Source organism: Pygoscelis adeliae, unplaced genomic scaffold, assembly GCF_000699105.1.
Source record: "Pygoscelis adeliae isolate BGI_AS28 unplaced genomic scaffold, ASM69910v1 Scaffold69, whole genome shotgun sequence".
NCBI lineage: Eukaryota > Metazoa > Chordata > Aves > Sphenisciformes > Spheniscidae > Pygoscelis > Pygoscelis adeliae.
Genome location: NW_008825619.1, coordinates 2,379,818 through 2,402,825, shown reverse-complemented (window position 1 = coordinate 2,402,825; position 23,008 = coordinate 2,379,818). Strand labels below are relative to the sequence as shown.

The following is a 23,008-nucleotide window of genomic DNA, read 5'->3' as shown; positions in this document are numbered from 1 at the left end:
TGCTACAAGACCGTCACTGCAAAAAGTTAAACCATGTGAAATGGTGAATCTTTTTATGCTAGGACTGAATCCTCTCTAGCATTATATTACTATTGGACTAACAAAACATTCTTTGCTTTGTGGCTCAGGGGAGATGGAGCCACAAAGAGTGTATCACAATGCAATAAATTTCTAGTCTTTAAAAATTAAAAACAGTGTTTCATGGGGAACATATTTCAGGAAAATGAAAATATTTGGGCCACTAAGGTATTGTAGTATATCGAATTGTTACTCCGCTGCCTAATAACTTGCTTTGTTATTATTGTTGTAGATCATATGTTTGTGATATTTACCCTTCTCCCATTTTTAATTTGAACGTCTTCATTTTCCATGAATGAAGACATCTAAGAGTAAAGAGCAAGAAGTAATGTTGCTATTCTGGTTTTGTGTGTTCTAGAACTTTTTATGTGGCAGTTGATTGCAAATTGTACAGTATTGCAAAATTTAGTTTCTGAAAATGTCTGACTCGCCATTGACTTTGCATAGTTTACTGTTTATCATGGCTTTGCCTTTTTCAAAAAGGAAGTGAACTATTCCCCTTTCCTCTTTTGGAACTTGTTACAGAGAGCAGGTAATTAGTGTATGCACTTGGAAACACTGTAGAATAACAAGATAAAATTGAAGTTCTAGGTTCTAAGGGTTAAGTTAAAAAAAAAAAAAGTTTTGCATCTTTGTACCACTTGTTGTACTATGCCAGTTCTACCACTTTTTTTTCATTAAAAAACCCCTAGAGTTCTCTCTTACAGATTAAAAAACAAAAAAGGTTTTGGTTTCACCTGCTAATTGTATTCAGAGTTTTAAAGAACTTCTGACATGTTTTTTAGCTGCCTATTACCTGAATCTTCATGCCTTTAGAAACAGCTGCATCTCCTAAAAACTTCACACTATACCACTGCAGAATTTCTGGGTGGCTGTGATCTGTCACACACAACCTCCCCTGTCCAGGCTGGTCCCTGAACTGCCGTGAGAGGAGAGCTTTCTGGAGTCTGCTGTAGCACCATGACTGCTGTCCAGACCATCCTTTTCCTATGGAAAGCAGGATGGTGGAGAGAGGAGGCAGTCTACACATATGTTGGGACAAGATTTGAGATAACATATGGCCTGAGTGCTTCTGTGTCCCAAGGTTTAGAAATAGTCTATGATTTCCGAAATGTATATGTTGGACCTACAGAAGTAACTGTACTTATTAATGGCAGTGTTAACAACATGTAAGAATATATCCCAATACTTACGCGTATATACAAATATACTTTGTATAGCAGTCTTTATGTGGCATCTTGGTCTCTGAGAAAACTTCTGAAATTTGATGGCATCTTGGGAAGTGTCATAGCAGTAGGAATTTTCTTCTTTTATGCTTATTTTTGTTGTTAAGGTTTTTCTAATACTATGCTCTAAATTCTGCAGTTATCATTCCTTGGGTATCATTCCTTGGATATATTATGTTAGTATTGCTTTTATCTCAAATATATTTCATAAATAGGAGAAAGTCTGTGAAGTGTTCGTTATAGTATTAGGCTTTCTGTATATGCTTTTTTTTTTTTCTGGATATCTGTTTATTTTACAGACTTCAGAGTCTTTCAAATAATATTCTTTCTTTCAGTTTGGAAATTTCCAGTGCTCTACAAACCCCTACAATTCCTGGATGAAGCTTTAGAGATACAGGGGATGTCTTTTCATGTGGGTGTATGTATCCAAAAGGACAAGATTTCTTCCATTTAAAATAACTATTAAGATAATGAGCGGCTTTTCAGTAACTCTGAAGTTGCCAAAAGAAAAATGCCTTAAAAATATGTCAAAATTTCACTGAAGTTTTTGCATAACGGAGAGTTAACAATAAAACCGGATTATATGGTTTATGAATTAACTAGGCCTTGTTTTTGCTTAATCAAAGCTCTTGGCTTTAAGAGTTGGCATTTCAGGATCTGTAGCTGGTACCTGTCTGCATTATACTGGTTAAAGCTGCTCTCTACATAAATCTTCCTGTGTTTCCCCCCGCCTCTCCCCCAGGCAGTAATACAAGATTAAATTGTGTGCTAGTGTGTTTTTCATCTCCTCATTTCCCTGGTTAATTGAGAAATGGCTGTATGTTCTTAGAAGTTTCTACTAAGAGAGGAAAAGAAAAGCCATAGCCTAAGATTTATAGCAAAACCATGGAAGTTATTCGCCTCTTCATCCATTCCCTTTTCTAATACTGTAGTTCAGCGTGGAATAGATTCATGTTTTCTTTTTCTTCCTTCTGTTATAATTGCAGCTTTCAGGGGACTAAAACAAATACTCCTGTTTGACCCAAATGTTTCTGTATTTGTATATAAAGAAAAGGAAGACAGAATACTTTTTTTCCTATGTGTACTCTTCAGTAGGTAGTTACCTTTCTCTTCATAGTATCTTGCATACTGAAATTATGAGCTTCAGTTCTCTGTTTTATATTTTAATTGTATGTGCAAGAAATTATGTTTCATTGATGTTCTAACATTATTCCTAAGTATATCTCAAAAGAGTTAACGTAAGAAAAATACTTCCAGTACCCATTCATTCTTTCTGGGTTGGATCCTACATTTACCTTTCTTCTCTCCTCCTGTTACTTTAAAGCAGTCGTCTGGTGCTGTGGATGAAAAAGAGAGTTGCTTTTGAAAAAAAATACTGTAAGTTTAGGCCCAACTGAGATTTGATCTGATTCTCCTAGAAATTGTGCTCACTAAAGCCTTGAAATCCTCATCTTACCTGAGTCTTCTTGGCTTGGCAGCTGATTTGATAGTGCTCATCAATAACTTTTCCCCAAAACCTTGTTCTTTCATGCCATTCTTTTTTTAGAGATGAGCGCAGCATGGAAATACATCATTCAGAAAGATTATATTTATACTCATGAGTGGTTACAAGGTGCCCAATACATAGGTGTTGTACCATATCAGAAGTGTAATAAGGTGTACCTTACAGATACCGCTCTTTCCATGGATAGAACTAAAGGAGTTGACACAGATGTTACAAAATCCTACAGTTCTGTTGAAATAACAGTACCTACTCCTTTGCTCCAAGCTATGAAAGTTTTTATCGATAGTATAGACCCAGAAGCATAAATCAAATATTCAACAAAATAGTTTACAAAGATCAATGATTACAGGTATTGTATAACTGTACTTAATGGTAGTCTAAGTTTGAAAAATGTATTACCCACTTGAATTGTCTATAATGGAGCCTTTGAGACAATTATAGACTACCAAGGAAATTATTTTTTTCACAGAGTCATGATGATGCATTTTAATGGCTTCAGTACTGACAATGTAGATGCTTCCCATTTCCCATTCAAGACCTACTTAAGCTCCTCTGATGCTCCATGGGAGGGAGTTAAATTCTCAAGAGACATGCTAGATTTTCTATAATTAATAATAATAAGGTAGAGGGTTCTGTCAGAAGAAATCCCTTTCCTGAACAAAACAGCTTTAATTCTTGTATAATTTCATTTTATTTATTTGTTACTGGCAAAGTTTTAAAGCTCTAGAAAATATAAGTTCATAACAGAAATAATGACAGACTGACAGCCCTGTAGCAACACTGCCACGAACTGTGTCAACCTAACACAAGAAAAAAACCTCCAACCTCTTTGTTTATGACAAGCTCAGTGACTAAAGCTGCCCTTTACACTTTAGAGGGTAGACTGCGGCCATGTTCAACAGCGTTCAGCTCTGTTTTCTTTGATTGCAACATCTCATACGATTTGATTCTTACATTAATCGTTAGATTTGCTTTTCAGACAACAGAAAAAAACAAAAGGCTCTTCAGCTTGTTTATGGAATATCAGATTTGCATTTTTGTGCAAAGTCTTCAATCTTTTTGAAAACTACTGTCCGGAGGCTGTTAGAAAGATGTGGCCTATGGTGCGTTTTGCTCTTTTCAGCTGTTTAATTATTACTGCAACTTGTGTACCTTCTAATTCTTTTTCCTTACATTTAGGAAACACGTAAGTTACCCTGTTTAACTGGATACGCAGCTTTAACTATATGCCTAGGACATGGTAGTCCTTCTAACAGTTTCAAAACATAAGGGTCAAAAGGTATAGCCTTAGGACTTCATCTTTTTGTCTAAAAGTCATTTAAGTTCAAGTGGCTCAGTTCAGTGTATTCAATAAATGAAGCAGACACTTTTTACTTTGCTGATTGTAAGCTTGATTTTAGATCAAACAAAAGAAAATTACCAGAATGGGGTCAGGGAAGCTATTTATTGAATAGTGTCTGTTACAAATGGCATTTTTCAGACTTATTTCATATTCAGGTGTTAGTAACTTCTGCTTCATTCTAGATTTTGTGTGTCAGACCTGTTTGGATACTGCTGAATATGGCCGTTCATAATCGTTTTCATAGTTACTATATATAGTTGCATAAGTCATGCTTATATTAACGGTTTCTAGCTATTATTTTTGCCACACCTTGTCAGGTGTTAATCAGAGAGACTAATTTTTTTCCTAATTTCCTTAAACTTCTCGCCTCTTTCTAACTATGAAGCTGCCTGCAATGCACCTTCAAAAACAGTTTTCCCATTTACAAGCAGAATGATAGCAAATTGTTGCTATGGAGCAAAGAAATTTTTGTTGTAAATCTAATTTCAGGTTAGTTACTGTGGAATTGGAAATGCGTACCTTACCTAAAATATTTATATTCAGAAACTGTGAGCTTGATTGTCTCTTGCTTGTACCATTGTGACTTAATTGATTTCAATAGATTTGTACCTGATTCTGAGTAGTGAGAGAAAGGCTACTGGAGGTTTGTTTGGTGTTTTTTTTTTCCTTCTTTAGTTTTTGGTTGGAGGGAAGGAAGTTGGGGCTATTTTTGGAAATAAAGTAAAAACCCTCCTCTTATCTGTCTGTTGAGCATGTACTTTGCCAGCCTGTCTTTTGCAAGTGCTGTTGCAGTGGAACTAAGCACACCCCAGTGAAGTAACTCCTGTGTCAGGCTTATTAAATTCCAACCGCAGGAGAGTGAAGCTGCTTGTGTCTCAAGATGTAAACTTTGACCTCGGCTTGCAGAACTGAGGTAGAAAGGAAGAAAGATTGAATGAAAATGGAATGACTCCTAGTTCGGTTCACAATATCTGTTTTTATTTTTAACACATTAATCATACGGAAGAATGAAATGATGGACTAAAGTTGCTTGCACTTTTGAGTCTCTGAACACATATTTTTTATTTCATTTAGTAGGATACACAGCAGTGTTTCTTGTAACTCTAAGCTGTCACACTCAAAACAGAGTCGTAACATAACATTTCCATTATGTCCAGAACCACTCTCGCAAAATAAGATTCAGCCGGTCCCCTTTGAGATAGCTGAAAATATAACCTTAATAGCTACCATCAGGGAGTCGTCTTCCAACTTTCTATTTCTCCTGTAGTCCTCATGTGAATTGGGTTCACTGATGTGTTAGTGAGATTCTCTGTCTGAACCTTTTTGTAATCACTGTATTCTTCCAGGATTGTAGTGTGGATAAGTTTTATGTCTTTTTGTAAAACATCCCTGGTACTGTTTTGTTTTTTTACTATCTCTTGTTTAAAACAGAGAAAAAAAGTTTAGGTTAAGTGGATTTTGATGTTTGAAGACCTTATGCTAGTTTGAAATTGTCATAATGTGCTAAAATAATACTAGGTCAGTTTGATCCAAGCGCAAGACTTAAGAGGCGGATCTGTTCTCAGTCACGACCTCTCTGCCAAGGAATGCCACTCTTAGAAAAGCTTTAAAAGCTAAAATGTTTTACTTGAAAGTTGGGACTGGGTCCAGTACATCCACCTTTAGGTACCTGATGTTTGCCAAATTTTTATGTGTTCTCTATAGCACTTCTACTAAAATAAAATAATTTTTGTGTGCAGTGAAGAGATTGATGCTTTTTTTCCCAGATGGAGGTCCCTGGGATGGTTTCAAACTGAGGTGGTTTGAAACCCCTTCACAGGTATTTTGCATCAAATGTTTAATTTTGAAATGTCTCCTCCACGTCTTACAGGAACCGTAGTTGATGCCTCGTATTTGCATTTGATTTTCAGGCTTCCTAATCAGTCTGCATCTGCCGTGTTAAGTAGAGACTTTGTATGATGGGAGGTAGAGTACCTGGTCAGATTGTACAACCTTGTATAACAATTTTCGCAATGGAAGCCTAGCTCAAAATGTGCTGATAAGATTTTCCAGTTGATAAAGGCTAACATATTCTCTATTTTTAGTGTGATTGTAGATACTATTATTACTAGGTAGACTACATCTTGTATGCAGAGAGGCCAAAGATTTTCAGCAAAATTTCAAATACGTACTGGGAGGAAAACTATATAGCTCTTCAGCAGCAGGACTGAGAATTAGTGTGTAAATACTAGTGAAGAAAATAAAAGGAATCCTATTAACAACTGTTATGGCATACTGAACTCTGTAAGTGGCAGTTTATTGGGGAATATTAATACAAAGATCTAGTACTAATACAGTCTGACTGCAGTTGAGTAGCAGACTGCCTTCTTTTCTTGGGAACAGGAAAAGTTCCTTTTGTGGTACGAGGTGTCCTCAGCACACAGCATCTGCTGTTCAGGTGCTGGAGTGCAAATGGTGTTTGGGCTCAGAAACACAAAAGCATTGTGGGCTGGACGGTGCTTTGAGCAACCTAATCTAGTGAAAGATGTCCCTTCCCATGGCAAGGGGGTTGGACTAGATGTTCTTGAAAGGTCCCTTCCAACCCAAACCATTCTATGATTTAGGTAGCTATCTCTCAGTGGGTTCAATGGGGCTTAGTTAAAAGCTTCTATGGCCAAGTATAAGTTTTTATTTCACCATGCCAATTATAAGCAAGCTGATTATAGTCTAAAACAAATTACAGTCTTCCAGTAGTTCTGTGCTTCTACCCATGGTGTTAGGAAACAGAAAGAGCTTGTGTACTGTCAGTCGTGATAGTCCACTAACTTTGAGTGGTCCCACTCTGGGCTGCAGGCTGTATTTGACCTAGGAGTCAGTGAGGACCTGCCTCTGGCTTACCACCGAGTCTGGAGGTAGGACAACTCTTGCTGTCGCCACATGAGGTTTTTCAGTGCTCTGTGAGAACAGCCCTCTACACTGATCCTCAGCCCCAGGTGGGAGGTGAGGGCTGTGGTCATGCGACTTCTGAGGAGCCTGTGGCTCATCCGGGTAGAAGTCTACACTTAACACGTGGTGTTGGAAGTCCCTTAAATTGGTATCTATACCATGGTTTTGAGGTTTCATCTACAGTTTTCAAACAAACGGTGATTACAGCTCATAAAACATAATTTTCAGTTTGGCGTATCACACTTGCCTCATGAATCTCAAAGGTCTGATTCTTTTTTGTATTTTAGATTCTAGTTAGGATTAGGAGTTCTTGGTATGCGACTATTAAAGAGATACTGTGATCAGGTCTTGCAGTATTTCTGACACTTTCCTCTTGACTGTAGGCGGTCAGCCACGATGAAACGTCCTCTCTCTTGGAAAATCATGCACATTGCTGATGTTTGGTTTTCTCCTCTTAGCGTTACCACCACAGAGAAGTTGCTCCATCAGCAGATTTACTTCAAAAATTTTAGGCACTCTTGAGTGGACGGAAGAGATTCGCTTTATTAATCTGTAGTTCTTTACACTTCCTTTGTGGTAGTATGTTTGACACATGGCTGCAATTAAGTTTAGAACATTCATAGAATCATAGAATCATTAAGGTTGGAAGAGACCTCCAAGATCATCGAGTCCAACCGTCAACCCAACACCACTATGCCCACTAAACCATGTCCCTAAGCACCTCATCTACCCGTCTTTTAAATACCTCCAGGGATGGTGACTCAACCACTTCCCTGGGCAGCCTGTTCCAATGTTTAACTGCTCTTTCAGTAAAGAAATTTTTCCTCACATCCAATCTAAACTTCCCCTGGTGCAACTTGAGGCCATTTCCTCTTGTCTTTTCCCCAGTTACTTGGGAGAAGAGACCGACACCCACCTCGCTACAACCTCCTTGCAGGGAGTTGTAGAGAGTGATGAGGTCTCCCCTCAGCCTCCTTTTCTCCAGGCTAAACAACCCCAGCTCCCTCAGCCGCTCCTCAGAAGACTTGTTCTCCAGACCCCTCACCAGCCTCGTTGCCCTTCTCTGGACACTCTCCAGCATCTCAACGTCCTTCTTGTAGTGAGGGGCCCAAAACTGAACACAGTATTTGAGGTGCGGCCTCACCAGTGCCGAGTACAGGGGCACGATCACTTCCCTGCTCCTGCTGGCCACACTATTTCTGATACAGGCCAGGATGCCATGGGCCTTCTTGGCCGCCTGGGCACACTGCCGGCTCATGTTCAGCCGGCTGTCAACCAACACCCCCAGGTCCTTTTCTGCCAGGCAGCTTTCCAGCCACTCTTCCCCAAGCCTGTAGCGCTGCATGGGGTTGTTGTGGCCAAAGTGCAGGACCCGGCACTTGGCCTTGTTGAATCTCATAGAGTTGGCCTCGGCCCATTGATCCAGCCTGTCCAGGTCCCTCTGCAGAGCCTTCCGACCCTCGAGCAGATCAACACTGCCGCCCAACTTGGTGTCGCCTGCAAACTTACTGAGGGTGCACTCGATCCCCTCATCCAGATCATTGATAAAGATAAAGTAGCTCATGTGCTAATGACAGTGTAACTCTTACCTGACTTGGCCTTGTCATACACATTTTAAGAAGCTACGTCTCTGTTAGCCATAGGTTTTGGCCCAACAAGCTGGATTGTGTAGGCACCATATCAACTGCTGTTTGCATAGTTCTCTTTTTAATGGTTAAGGGCCTGGGTGAATGCCTAAGAAAGCATATCAGGCAGTTTCTATGAATCAATAGCTTTTATGTTTTTAAACTAATGAGATGCTGTCACATAGTTGATATTTAATAAGTACGGTTTTAGAATGTTTTGAATTAAGTCATATATATTGCCTGCTATTTCAGAGTTGGGTTCCCTCATGCTCTGGAATTGAAAGACAGACTTCTCTTTACTTTTTCGTGTGTTATTTTGTATTGATGGTGGAGTATTTGTTTACAGCTGCACATCAGAAGAGTGTTTGCATGGTTTATTCATGAACTGTTTCTTTCACTTCCCTGTGGCATAAAAAAGAAGGATAAGGTGCATATGTGAATACAAGATAGCGTTAAGATATGTCTGCTGTATTAATGTAAATGAAAAGCCTTTTGAATTTGTTCAGAAGCTTCTTCCCCTCCTCATAGAAGTAAAATGTTTCTGTGCATATAAAATGAGAAATTGGCTTCCTCTGTAGCTGCCGTTGAAGAATTCTCCCAGTAATATAAGCCCAGAGGGGCAAATATGTGATACTCATTTGGGAACAGTTCTATGTGGCTATTATTTTTTGGGCACCAAACTTACTTTCTTTTTAAGCCTGTTAGCAATAACTTGAATTCATGGTAGGATGTCTCGTATCAGAGAAGGGCAAACAGACTGACAGCACTTTGAGTGAGTTAGCCAGCGGCAGTGTGTTTTGCTGGACTTAGTGAAGTAATCACCGTGTAGCATATTTGTATATCTTGGAGTGTACTTATATTAATATTCTAGTACAGCAGAAAAAAAGAAATGGATTTGCAAAAATTAAAGCTCCAGAACAGACTTCTACCTGCTCCTTACTAAAATGAATAATGGATCATTTCAGTGATTTTTTTCTAAGTGCTAATCAAAAATATAATGATTTGCAAATCATTGCTCAATTAACTTGGAAGCACCAATCTTAATTTTCAGCAATTATGGTAATTATTTGTTCTTTATCTTTGGAAGTTATGGTTTATCAATCACGTAAAATGGTTTACCCAATAACTTGCTTTTTATAACTAGCTTACGATTTTGAAGTAGCCATTATTTGGTGCTTGCTATTTATTTTAATAGAGGCTTTACTTTCCTTTAACTTCCAGGTAACAATAAGATGAACTTAAATGGTACTGGTTATGAGAGTAGGTCAGCTGAAAGGAACAAGACATGAATACTGCAGCAGCATTTCCTTTGGTTTGATGGGCCAGACTGTGTTTAGGTTCAGCCCACCTGGTTGGGTGTATCAGCACCACATGCCTTGAAATTTAGGCATGGCTCAAATATTTGGTTGAGCATGCATAAAAGCAGTGCTTATTTCCTCCTATGACAGTGACTGAAGTGAGTGTCTGTAAGGTGATAAATTTAGATTTAGTTTTTCTTTGTAAGCAAGTTCATTTGGAACAAATGGGGGGAATATTACAGCAAAGAATAGAACATTCCTGTTCCTCATCTCCTCAGGAGGCCTTCTTTGCTGAGGGGTTTGAACTGACATCCTTTTAATGAGCCCTTAAGTCAACAGGCTCCAGGTTGATTTGTATTCACTGGCTAGCACTCATCTGAGTTATATTCTTTAAAAGGCAGCTTTTGCCTTTGACACACAATGCTATGTACACACACACACACACTATATATATATGTATATATAAAAATATGTTTATATGCTTTATATATATATACAAGCATATAAATGATTTTTATGTATATATGTGTATATATATATAACATAATAGCATACAAAAATCTCATGGGATGTTAGAGAAGTAGGCTCAGGCCCTAAGGGTAGCTTGAAAGGCTGAGTCTCATTTTCTGGAGTAGTGCTGTAACACTTAGGCTATTGTGCAAAAAGTAATTTCTGTTGCCTGCCTTCCTCATCCCCACTATTGCTAAGCTGCTGTAAGTGATTTTGAGGTCAGCTGTTAAACTGCTGCTTTTTTCTCCTCTTAGCCATCATGGGTAACCATAGTCATGCATTTTTAAAATAGCTTTCACAGCAGTGAAATTGTGAATGGAGGGATGTTGGGAGGGAACTGCAAGACTCACCTTTGGCCACAAATTGCAAGATAGTTGTCTACTAAAAGTAGGTCGTTTATTTAAAAAAAAAATCTTCACATTCTCCTTTCCTTTTTTTCCTGATTGTTTTGGTAACTTAGGAGCCTTGAGCTCTAATTCTTCAGTGGTTGTGGGTGATTTAAACTAATTTTTGCAATTTCAGACCTGTTCCAGTGACAGTTGTATAGCTGCTAGTCTTTTGCATTGCTTATACTGGTTTTGTCTGTCTTGTTTGACTGCTGACATCTTAAGGGGAAACTCTCAGATTCCCACTGAAAGAAATGGTAGGATAGAAAAAGAATGAGGAAGGAATTATGCACCATGCTTTATTCAGTGGCATGGTCTATTGCTCCCTCAGTGACTGGTTTTTATAATGCTGTTGTATTTTTATGTTTCAGCAGTTTGTCATAATATATTATTTCTTCTTAATTTTTTTGAGACAGAGCTGTAATTGACAAACTGTGGATAGTAATACCTTGAATTGTTCTTTGGGTGGAGAGGATGTTCCTTGTTCCATTCTAAGTTTGCTGTTTAGAGGCCATTGGTTTCCCACTCTTTTCTTCTTTAGTGCTTACCAAAACCACCAGCAGGATCTTGCAAGTTTTGTGGATAGTTATGGGGGTTTTATCTTGGCAGTGGTGTTTCCTAAACTCTCTGATAGTCCACATAACATTTGGAAATGTGGTGAATGTACCACTGTTTGATGTTCATATCCTCAGTTATATGGATATCTCAAGAATTGGTTCACTTCTGGAATCGAAGAAGCTAAGAGCATGTACTGCCTGTGGGGAGAGGTGGTGTAGAGCGGCAGGCTTGATGATGGATCTCTTCAGAGCACAGAGCCTTACTGAGAGACGTCCGTTCCCTGGCTTTCATGCAGTGCTGCAGCATTTGTTATACTCCTGAGTCTCACAGACTTGACACAACTGGTCAGTGAGCTGATCAGCTGCATCTTTTGTATGCTGGAGAGAGAGGAAAGGGAACCGCGAGTTCATGATTTTGCAGATGTTGAAGTAGGTGGGCATGAAGCTTGGAGGATGATTGACTGAGTTCTGCATGTGATATTCAAGACTTGACAAAGTTAGTCTTTCTGATGGGAAATCCGTCACTACTTTGTTTTTGCCATTACTGTGTTTAAGTCCTGTGTTCTTTAACACTGTTCAGTTGATACAGTGGGAGAATAAACACACAAAGGCCTGTGTTACACTTAAATCCAGAAATAGGAGAAAATGTAAAAGTCATTACTATAACTCCATGAGTAGAAGAAACATCTAATACTCTCTGGAATGTTGATTGCCCCCACCATTTCAACAATTGCGTAGATTTGTTTGCAAGTGCTAAATGCCACCAATTGAGTTGCAAAAAGCAAAGCAAACATTTCCACTTCTATAATTATGTTCTGGTTTATAATTATATTTATCTCTTATACCCCAAATGAGCATTTCAGTAATTTGTATGGCTTCTTACACTGTTGCATGCCCTGAAGAGGTTAAAGGAATATTGTGAAAGACTGATAGGAAGGCAAAATCATAGTCATCTGGGTGTTCATTCAGTATTGATGGTGACAAAATCTAAGGAGATTTTCTCAGTCTTGGGCCAAAATCTTGGTAAAAATGACTAATTGTGTTTGAATATGGCTAAATTGAATATTGGAGACGGTTCTCTTCTACATATGGACAGAAATCTGCCTCAGGTATGGACACAAGAAACCTATTGCTTGAATTAAAATTTTTCCTTTTAACCATTTCTCTATTCCCCATCAAAATAAAAATCTTGCAGAGTTTAGGTGTCCAGGATCTGATTTTGACTTACTGGAATATATTGAATATATACAATTAAAATTCTGTTCAGACTCCTGGCAGAAGGATAAATCATAGGTGTATTTCATCTGGGAAGCTTGATGCAAAGATGGGATGGGTTATTCAAACAAAGAAGAACTCAGAACCAATGGTTAAGATGAGCTATGGCTAAGATGAGTTTTCATGCCTACTAGCCTCATCTCCTTGATAAACTAGAGATTATTTTAGAATTACAATAAAATAATTTTAATAAATTCGGAAGGTGTATAACCTTCTAAAAAAAAAAATCCAAGTTCCATATTCATTCATGAAGTCATAATCTTCTGTTTTAGGCTGTCTTCATGCATAAGTAAGTGGTTGACAAAGCTGAGGTTTAGATACTGCATGCTTGCTGATGCTTGCTGTACCCCCCAACCTAGGTAGATCTGCACTTTTAATTCTGACTCTGCAGTGATTTGAGCAGAACATACACTCCAGTTACGCACTGTGGTCTGATGCCAAGTGACCTCTAGATTTTTCTGAATATGCGTCAGCAGATTTTTGTGCCAGATCACAAATTGAGTAATCTAGTGCCTCTGTCATTCTTGTAACTTTATTTGTATTTATTATGACTGGCTTTTACACACTGTAAACAGCACCAGTGGAGTTGACTGTGCTTTTTATATGGAAGAAGGGTTGCTATAAAAATGACTAGAAGATGATATGTGGCTAGGGAGTGAATATCACTCACTCCCAGTGAAATGTAGTGAGTGGATGGACAGTATGTCGTGGTGATAATGTCCATGTAAAAGATATATCAAGGGATGAGAGCTAGAAAGATGAGGAGTATTTTGAAAGGCCGAAGAGAATGAAGCTGAGGTGGTACATTTACTGCAAATTGCAGGAACGACGAAGTCTTGCTTTTTCTTCCCCCTGTTAGAACAGGCCACTGCCACCTGTGTCCTGCTGTGTTCTCAGCTTGTATTCCTGATGAGAGCTAGCAGTTGGGCTGGATTCACCTGCTGAAATGTATGTGTCTATTACCACTTGGGATGCTGTAGGTTATCCGGCTGCTCATGCGGTAAGGTGTGAGTCTCGCCCAGATTACTTTTTTAATGTCAGCTGTGTGTGGATGTCTTGGACGTACCAGGGTGTCTAAGATACCAGTAGATGCCTATAATTAGGCACTTGAATTGAACTTCTAATTCTTGTTGTTTTATTTCATTGACATGTTATATTTATGTGTGTACACGAGATTTAATTTCTTATTGTATTGCTGATTTATAGTAGTTTGAAGTTATGATTCTTTGCTATACTTAAACTCTGATCAGTCAATTGTGCTGTGGTTTATTTCTTGTTACAATGGTGAAAAAGCTAGCCTACCTCATATTCGTTAAGCAGGTTTTTTTGAGATTCCTCCATTTCCATGAGAATAAGAAATCTTGAAGTTGTATCGTTATTTGGTATTTATTTACTGCTGTCTAATTATAAGGGGGAAATAGAGATTTTCCTTTGTCTTCAATCAAAAGGAACGTATGTCCTTATCTGTTATATATGTATATAGGAAGTGCAGCTTTTTCAGCAGTAGTCTCCTCAGATTCTGACTGGAGATTTTGCAGAGTGTGTGTGTGTGCTCATATGAGTGTAACTTTTTTCCCCAGATTTCAGTTTTTATTCATGTGTTGTAGCGAAACATGTCTTTTCGAGCCAGTAAAATGTCCACATCTGTGCTTTTGTCATCCAATCATGAGGATTAAAATCACATTGTTTCTCAAGAATTACGAATATCTAGAATCTTACAAGAGGTCATGAATCTTGAGATGATGATAATTTTCATTGCAACCAAGTTTATGTCCAGGGTCCACATGCTGTGACTTCAGGCAGAGTGAAAGTGATCTCTTTGAAAGAAAAGTTGGAGGTTTTGTAAGCCAATTCTTTTAATGGATAATTAATGGGAGAGGAGATGGAAGGAAAGTAGGCTTTCTGACATCCTGCTTGTTTAAGCATTTATGTTGCTTTAAACACTTGAGTACTATGTGAGACTAACATTTAAATTAAATGTAGGCAGTGATCAGTTGTGGTGTGTTGACCAGTTTGGGGTTTTATTTGTTTGGTTTGTTTTGTTTTTTTGTTTCTCAGCACTGAGAAAAATAAATTCTAACACAATAAGAATAGGGTAACAATTAACTATTTTAATAGATTTGACTCAAACTTGTTCATGAGTGTTTGTCAGTTGGCAAACTGCAACATTGCGTAACAGATTATTTTTAGGTCTGCAATCAGGACATTATTAAGCATTTCTTTTAGAAGAAAAAGAAAATTCTGTTCACAAGTCTGGTATGTGGTATTTACAAAGCAGGAGGCTATTAAATTGAGTATCTAGCTATACAGTTGAGTCTTTCACTTTCAAATAGATTAACATGTAATTATCGTAGAGACCTGTAGGAAAATTTTCATGTTCTACAATTATACTTTTTGATTCCTTGTTTTGTTTTATTTCTGCTTAGTTTGCTATGTATTACTTCATAGGATGAGGATTAATTTTCAGTTTCAATTTTAAATTTAGGGTAACAATTTTATGTCCTTCACCTGGTGAGTCTGAGATATAGAAGAAAAATTAGTGTATGAGAAAAAAGGAAAGAGAGAACTGTGAAATTTTAAACACTGTATTCTTAATTCACCTTCTCATCCCGCAGAGTACCACCTGGCAGTATCAAGCAAACTGGGGGATTTTTTTGTTGTTGTTTTTTTCCTTCCTGGTGTTAGCCAGCTTAACACTTTTCAAAGCCTAGTTGCTTGTGTTTCTGCTGTGATACCTTTCCTGTGTGTTTTATGGGTCTCCAGGATTACTCCTAATTTTTTTCCGTAAGTGTCGTTGTTTAAGATGTCGTTTAAGAAGCATTTGCAAAGAGTAGTACAGGTGTGTTTTTTTTCTTTCATTTTTAAGCTAAGAGGTTTTTGTGAACCATTTGCTGCCCTGTTAAGCAGTCCAGACAAGTATGCTGGGTCTTTAGCTGATTTTTTTGGCTCAGCATCCCTTCTGGTTACTGAAGGGGAGCATGGAGAAGAGCGTTCTGGCAGGCAGCAGAGCGTGTCTTCCGCACTGCTGTGTGTTCACATGATGGTAGGTGCGATGATGGGAAACGGCCCCTATGTTTCTCATTTGATTTCAGATCGGAATCATCTGCTGATCTCGGGACAAGCAGATTACTGTGGTTAAGCAGTGAGCATTTGTCAGACTGCAGGGAAGATCTTCACGTATATTGTAGTCGTGGGCTCTGCTCTTCTTTCTTCAGTCTGTCTTCTTCATAGTATCTATGTTAAAGTTTGAAGTTTAAACTCTGTTGCATACTTCTTATATATTCAGAAAGTGAGGCAATGTCTGCATGAATAATTTCACTGTTTTATTATCCCTATAAAAATATTTTTACATGGCAAAGGACATGTTGATAAGTGAAGTCCTTAATTTCTCTAAATAAATCTCATAAGAGCAACTACTTTCTTTCCTTGCTTTTGCCTTTCATTGGTAAAGTGATGATAATAAACATACCTTTAGAGATACAGAAGGCAAAGACATGCATGAGAAGGAAATGAAAGCATGGTTAACAGCAGTAGCTGGCATTTCAAAGGAGACTACTTAAAAAGATAAACAGACTGGTAGAAAAGCCACTGTTCAAGATCTTTGCTGAAGTGAAGCCAAGAGTTGAAAGGACTTTTCTTCCCTGTTTTAGTGTTAAATTAAATGTTATTGACCTTCTTTTTCAAAGATTTGTCTGGGGGTAAAGACAGGAAGAATTGTTTGTATTTAAAAAAAAAAAAAATTGTTTGAAAACTAAAACCCCTTTTGATGTAGAAGCTGATAGTTTCACTGGCAAAATTCATCCTGAAGTTTACTCTTGCAAGAAACCTCCCTGGAAATACAAGTGGGTGTGTTCTGCTTGAGTAATCACATGTAAATGCAGAGGTGCCAGCAGCACTATAATAATGACTGTAGTGTCTTTGAAGGCACTCCGAAGCTTCTGTTCAAAGACACAAATAATTAAATCTTTTTTTTTTTTTTTCAGCTTACATGGAATATGTAATTACATCCCCCAAGTACCAGATTTCCTTCCTTTCTTTTCTTCCTCATGCAAAGAATAAATAGAGTATTTTAATTCAGACACTGCTTGCTAACCTGTACAGTAAAGAAAAGTGATGAAAGAGCAGGTCCAGAGAGTTCTTTGTTGTGACTCTCGGTAATCTTTTCTTAACAGAGAAGTGACAGCTTGAAAAACCTAGGTACTTCTCAGGTGATTTTAGAAGTCTGGCTTCCCTTCTGCAAATAAAGGGAGGCAGTTTTGTCCACTTTGATATGTCCTCTGGCTCCCGGTAGTTCACTCTGTGACCATTTATGTGGTCCTCGTTGTAAGATTGGCTGCTCAGCTAGCTGTACATGGTTTTAATCTTTTTTTAAATTTTTTTTGGCAGATACTGAGCATCTCTATACAATAGTGTTTGAAGAGATCTGTGGGCGTTTTGGAAAGACCTACACCTGGGATGTGAAATCCTTGGTTATGGGTAAAAAAGCCCTAGAAGGGGCACAGATTATTCGAGATGTTCTAGATCTTCCAATAACCAAAGAAGAGTTATTACATGAAAGTAAAATGAAGCAGGAGAAGATATTCCCTACTGCTGAATTGATGCCAGGTATGTTTTTCTTCAGTATTTAGAAACTGTTTATGGAATTACTTAAATGCTAACCAAGGTAGAAGTTTTTAATCTGCCTTCCACAAAGACAGTTTCTCTTACAGATTCAGTTTCATCACTCTTGTTTTAGCAAGTTTTACTCAAATCTACCTGTTATTTACCTGTTAAAGGGTACTGAAACCTTTTTTTTCTTGTTTACTTGGAGAACAGGTTTTTTTTCTACATGTTTTAAAAGAAGAAAAAAGACTAGGTAAATGTGCGTGCATTGTTTTGTAAACCAGATATTCTTCGTAATTGTTGTTGGCGGCTGTGTAGCTCAGCAAGTTAATTTTCTCCAGCTATGAGCGTAGTCTGACTTTGTTAAGCACAAATACACTTTTAAATGTGCAGGCAAATGTATGAGCCCATGGATTCTTTCAGCTGGGACTCATGTCACCTAACCTGAACATTGAAACTTAAGCATGGTGTTTGAGCCAGCTGTGTGTCAATGGAGAGGGAGGGTTTCTCAGGTTATCCTAAGACAGGTAAGTACCATCACCTTCTGAAGATACGTGTCTTTTACCAGTGATTGTGCAGCAAGCGCGAATGCAAATGAGTAGCTTAAACCAGGTACCTCAAGATAAGTGAGAGGATGAATCTTACCTGTGGTGTGAACTCATACTTTTATATTCCATTACATTTACACCTGGAATGCTTAGAGAAAAATCCTCAGCCATGCAAGACAAGCAATACCTGAAGCTAGGATTGCTGTTAACTTTTTGTACAATGTTAAACTTCCTGGAGCAAATATCAATAATTTATGAAGGAAAAAAAAAACAAAAAACCAGGAGGAAGGAGGAGAGGGGGAGGAATAAAAAAAAGTATTAAAAGTGAAGTAACTACATGTCACTATAACAAGTCTAACTGTTACAATTTTATCTCTTTAAATGTATGCTTGTTTGTTCTGATAATCTCTACAGCGCATTAATGATGTTTTAATTTTTAGATGCTTTTTTATACCTAGTTTCATAATGCATTAAGAGGATGAAAGTTAAAAATAAGTGACATGTTAGGAATAAATAACAAGCAGCAAAAATAAAAGGTGTAATTTTTTTAGGCAGCTTAAAAACTTGAGTATTTCGTGCAGCCAACTTACTTAGTTACCTCTCTGATGTCCTTTATATGCAAGATTTTTCAAATTGCATCTTTCTCACCTATAGATCCACCTATAACTGTAAACCTAGTTAAACTCTCCAGGAAAACAAGATGGAGGGGATGTCTTTTTCATTTTTCATGTCAGACTTTTGGGACTAACTTTGCAGCTATGTCTTTTGCAAGACAAACAAAAAAGCCCTAGTCTGGTCTTAGAAGATGCCAGATGGACAGACTGGTGAAACGTTAGGAGGCACCGAGAAGAGTCGCTGTACTGTAACAGCATGGGTAATAGATGCTGTTAAGTGGATATTCTGGCCTGCTGAGGATTGTGGTAATGTCGCTGAGCTGGCTTGAACAGAGTTGCAGAGAGGTGGTGGAACAGATTAGCCGAAAGAAACATGAAGTTTTGCGCTGTTCCTGCCTTCAGAAAGTTAATTCTGGGCTCGCTGAAGCTGGGCTATTACAGATGAAACAAGCAAATTTCTTACTGGGACGAGCAAATAAACATTTTTATCATCACCAGAATTGTTCAACTGATTATCTTTTCAGTTCAACTAAATACATGTGGTAACCTTGTTCAGGCTATTTTCTAAAGCAGAATTGACGTGAACTTAAATACTTTATGCTCACTGGCCATTGTGGGGAGCAAAGGCAGCCTTGGTCACTGAAGTAATGGGATCTGTACTTTACTTGGTAGCAGCGTATGAGATACAAGCTGAATTGCCATGAATTTTGAGAAAACCAGGTTGATGTCAGCTAATCATCTAGAAGGAAGTGGCTCCAGCTACTTACTATTTAGTTTCTTTGAGGACTGATCTGTTCTTCAATCTGATAACCAGATTTTTTAGTCTGATACTTTTCTTCTGTCCTTTTGTGTCTTCTGAGGATATTTATTGATGTAATCCTTGTGGATTTATTCTACAGCCTCTTAATGTTCTTTAAGTAAGAATGGACTTCATGCAGGTGGTGTAAGACTGTGGTGACATTTTGAGTTTACAATGTTCTCTGACTAAACTGATCTTTCAGATAGTTACAGGTAAATACAGGAAAGTGAAAGTTAATTGTCATATTTGTTAATGGCATAAGATGACTGATGTGCTGAGTCTCTGGCCATTTTTTGACAGTTAATAGGCAGGTGAGGTTCTATTTTTCAATAATTTTCTATAGTTTTTACAAAAAATAAGGTTCAAGTTCGGTTTGGTGGAGAGCAGTGCTGAATGATGACCAACGATGTTTGAAAAAGTGACTTGAGCAAAGCAGCACTTGTTTCTGGACATAGAGTGAGCTATGCATATGTTTTTGCCAGCGATGATAACTCTGTTAATTCCCTAATCAAGTAATTGACAGGTATGTCAGTGATGGTTAAGGATGGTGTGGAAGTTGTATGAATATATGATTGGCAAAGCAGTTCTTTGCCTGACAGGCTATATCATAGCCATGGAACGTAATGTATAACAGTTCTAAGACATCAGTGGTTGAAGATGGAATTTTGACTATTTCACTATGGCTGAGTTGGCTGACAAGCTTCAATACATCAGGCTATGGTCAAAATACAGATTTCATCTATGAAGAGGATATATCCATTTCTAATATGGAATTTTCCGGTAACTATTTAAGAGTTTTTCACAGTTAGATTTATTTTTTGTTCTGAAAGAATCTTAGGGAAGGCTAGTTTTGATTCAGTGGAGAAAGGAATTAATCCAAGACAATGCTGACAAAATGACAGGGCTGCCACTTGTACTGCTTTTCTAAATATTTCTGTCAGAGTACAGACATTATCTGCAAGAGTAACATAGTAGGCTTTCTGTTTCTGCAAATGCAGTACTACATTGCAGAGAAGTGGATCGTCAGAAGAATAAGGAGTGACAAGTGGAGCAGAAGAAAACCATGCATATGTATGTTTACTTATACATGTATAGGTGTGCTTTTGCTTAACATAAACCCAGAATATACACAGAGCCAGAAAAACCTAACTCCAAGTTACACAGCTGCCAGTAGTTGTTAGAGTCATGCCAGGGTTATGAAATTAATGCCATTCTTTCATAGCAGTCTCTGTTTTTTGGGTAATCATCATCACAAAGCACAGATTCTTAAGGATTGTGTGGTTGTGTATACCTTTCAGATGTTTTCCATTCCTGGGTCGTTTTCATGATAATTGGGATTTCTTTGTTGCAGCTCCTGTTCAGCCAGTGCAGAAGGTGATCTGCAAACTATTTTCTAGTTCAAGTACAGTTGACTATCTCTTGCAGGCATGAGGAGGTAATTTCATAGCTCAGTTTTAGTACCAAATGAAGCCAGTCAGAAATCACAAAAAGAGAAGAAAGAAAAACAGTTCAAGTTCCAATGGCAACTCACTCTAAAGTCATACATATTTTTTTCTTGAACAGTTCCATTCAATCAGCAGTTAGTTTGCTTAGCTATTGTTTCCTTGATTCATGTTGTGCCCTTAACAGTTAAACAGACTTCCTACCACGTTGTCTTTTCTTTTCCTTGCTATTATTGTTTTAAAGGTAGGAAACTCTAGTGAGTCCATGCTGGGCTCAGTGAGTCTGAGATCAGTCTGACCCCTAGAGATCAGTCAATTAGCTGCAAACTCGGAATGATGCTGCCTGTTTGGCTGACTTCAAACATTTGGCCTTTGCATTAAGTCCTAAAGGATTGCAACCCAAAGGTGCTTTTACCAGGAAGTCAGCAACACAGTTGACAGAGGTTCTGAACTGTGTAAAATTTAGTACTTACTTTTTTTCCATGGCCATGCGTGTGTCAGTATGTCCAGACTAAAATGAGATTATGGATTTGGTGAACAAGGAGTCTCTGCCACCAGAAGGATCTTTGGTACTTTCAGAGAGCAATAAGATGAGATTATTTCTTAATAATCTTTATTAATAGCCAATTACTTCCCAAATTAGGGAGTAGGTTATTAGTTTCCGCCTCCACTTTTCTAGTGCAGTGAAAGGATAACATACCATTGCAGATAGCATTTTTAAACAATGTCTCAGAACAAAAAAGAAACAGGTGGATCTGAGAGTTATGTTTCCATAGTCTCATTAGATTCAGAAATAGAATAGAATGGACTATTTCAGTTGGAAGGGACCTACAATGATCATCTAGTCCAACTGCCTGACTTCAGGGCTGACCAGGTTAAAGCATTCATGGCAACTACACCAAGCGGGGATAGCGCCACCTCTGTCACACTGTCACCTTCACAGCAGCGATGCTGACTTCACTTGAGGATTGCGAGCAAGTATAGATAACGAATAGCACTGTGCTGATGGGCTTGCAACTGTTGTAGCACACCAGACTACATAAAAAATATTTTTTAATCAGTTTGTGACTTAAGTGAACAGACAGCTGCTTCTTGTTCTAAGTGCGATTATTTAATTTTTTTTCTTTGGGTGCTTTTAGTGTTCAGAGGCTGCTGAGGTTTTTACCGTAGAATTGCTTTTATGAACTTAAAGGATTATCATTGAATTGGCTAGAAATCCGGTCAACTTGCAAAGCTCTGAGGGGTAATGTTAGCTTTTCTTTGATTAAAAAGAGTGATGAAATCTTGGAAAAGCTTTAAGTTTGGTCTGATGTCACATTCAATGTAGGAACTGTAAATAATTTTGAAAAAGAGGAGCAGTCTTTTCATACAGAAGCTATATTTATCCTTAAGATTTCCATTTGTACACAACTGGACATAAATCATCAAGACATGCATAATGCATGTACACAAGTTAATTTAAACAAAGCATGGAGCACTTTGGTTTCCTTTAGTCTTTTTCTCAGCAGTAAATCTTTTCTTCCAAATACACACTCAGTGCTCTTGGACAGCTTGTTTTGTGTAACGTTACAGCAAAATGAAGTGGTCTTGAATATGGGTGTCTAAAGAGCCTTGATTTTGGTGCCCCAGAGGTCAGGTGTCCTCTGTTCTCATGCCATTAGTGTGAGTCGAAAGCTAACTGTATCTATGCAGTGGTGAATAAAGAGCAACGCTGTGATAGATGTATATGAAGATCTTCTTAGAGGTAGTGCTGAAAGTCCCCAAAAGAGTGTGAAGTAGTGTTTGGGCTCGTAATTTGTGTGCAAGCTACGCGAAGAAAGAGCATGGTGACCGGTATAGTTCTTCCAACAAAAATTTCAGTGCATGGGACAAAAGTCTGTTGATCAGGACAGTGTTCTCTAAAAAAGTCTGTAGTCATTCTTCTGCAGAATATGCTGCATCTCAGCTAAAAGACTTAGCAAGTACAATTCTATTAGCACGGGCTACATAGTGTAGATGAGCTCTGAAAGTATAGCAGGGAAAAAGAAACAAAACATGCACATATACTAGTGAAGGAAAAGGGAAACAGGGTAAAAAGAGGTAGTAGATTAAACGACTAGTCAAACATGATACAAAAAGGAAAACAGAAATGAATATTTTTTGGATGAGACTAAGTAGCTCATATTAAATAAATAAATTACTGCCCCCTTCCCTCCCCCCACCTTCCTCCCCCGAAAACTCAAGCATATACAGATACAACAAAATATACATAGGGAAAGGTTTGGTTGCCCATGAAAT

The 23,008-nt window shown here is 38.0% G+C and overlaps 1 protein-coding gene across 1 annotated transcript in view; it reads left to right on the top strand.

The window, feature by feature from the left end:
• The first annotated feature begins 13,672 nt into the window (after window positions 1-13,672).
• HDHD1 (haloacid dehalogenase-like hydrolase domain containing 1) overlaps window positions 13,673-23,008 on the top strand; it is a 59,128-nt gene continuing 49,792 nt past the window's right edge. The window contains 4 exon segments of the mRNA XM_009333415.1: window positions 13,673-13,726; window positions 15,593-15,769; window positions 16,899-16,923; window positions 17,113-17,331. Coding sequence (XP_009331690.1) covers window positions 13,673-13,726; window positions 15,593-15,769; window positions 16,899-16,923; window positions 17,113-17,331 — 475 coding nt within the window.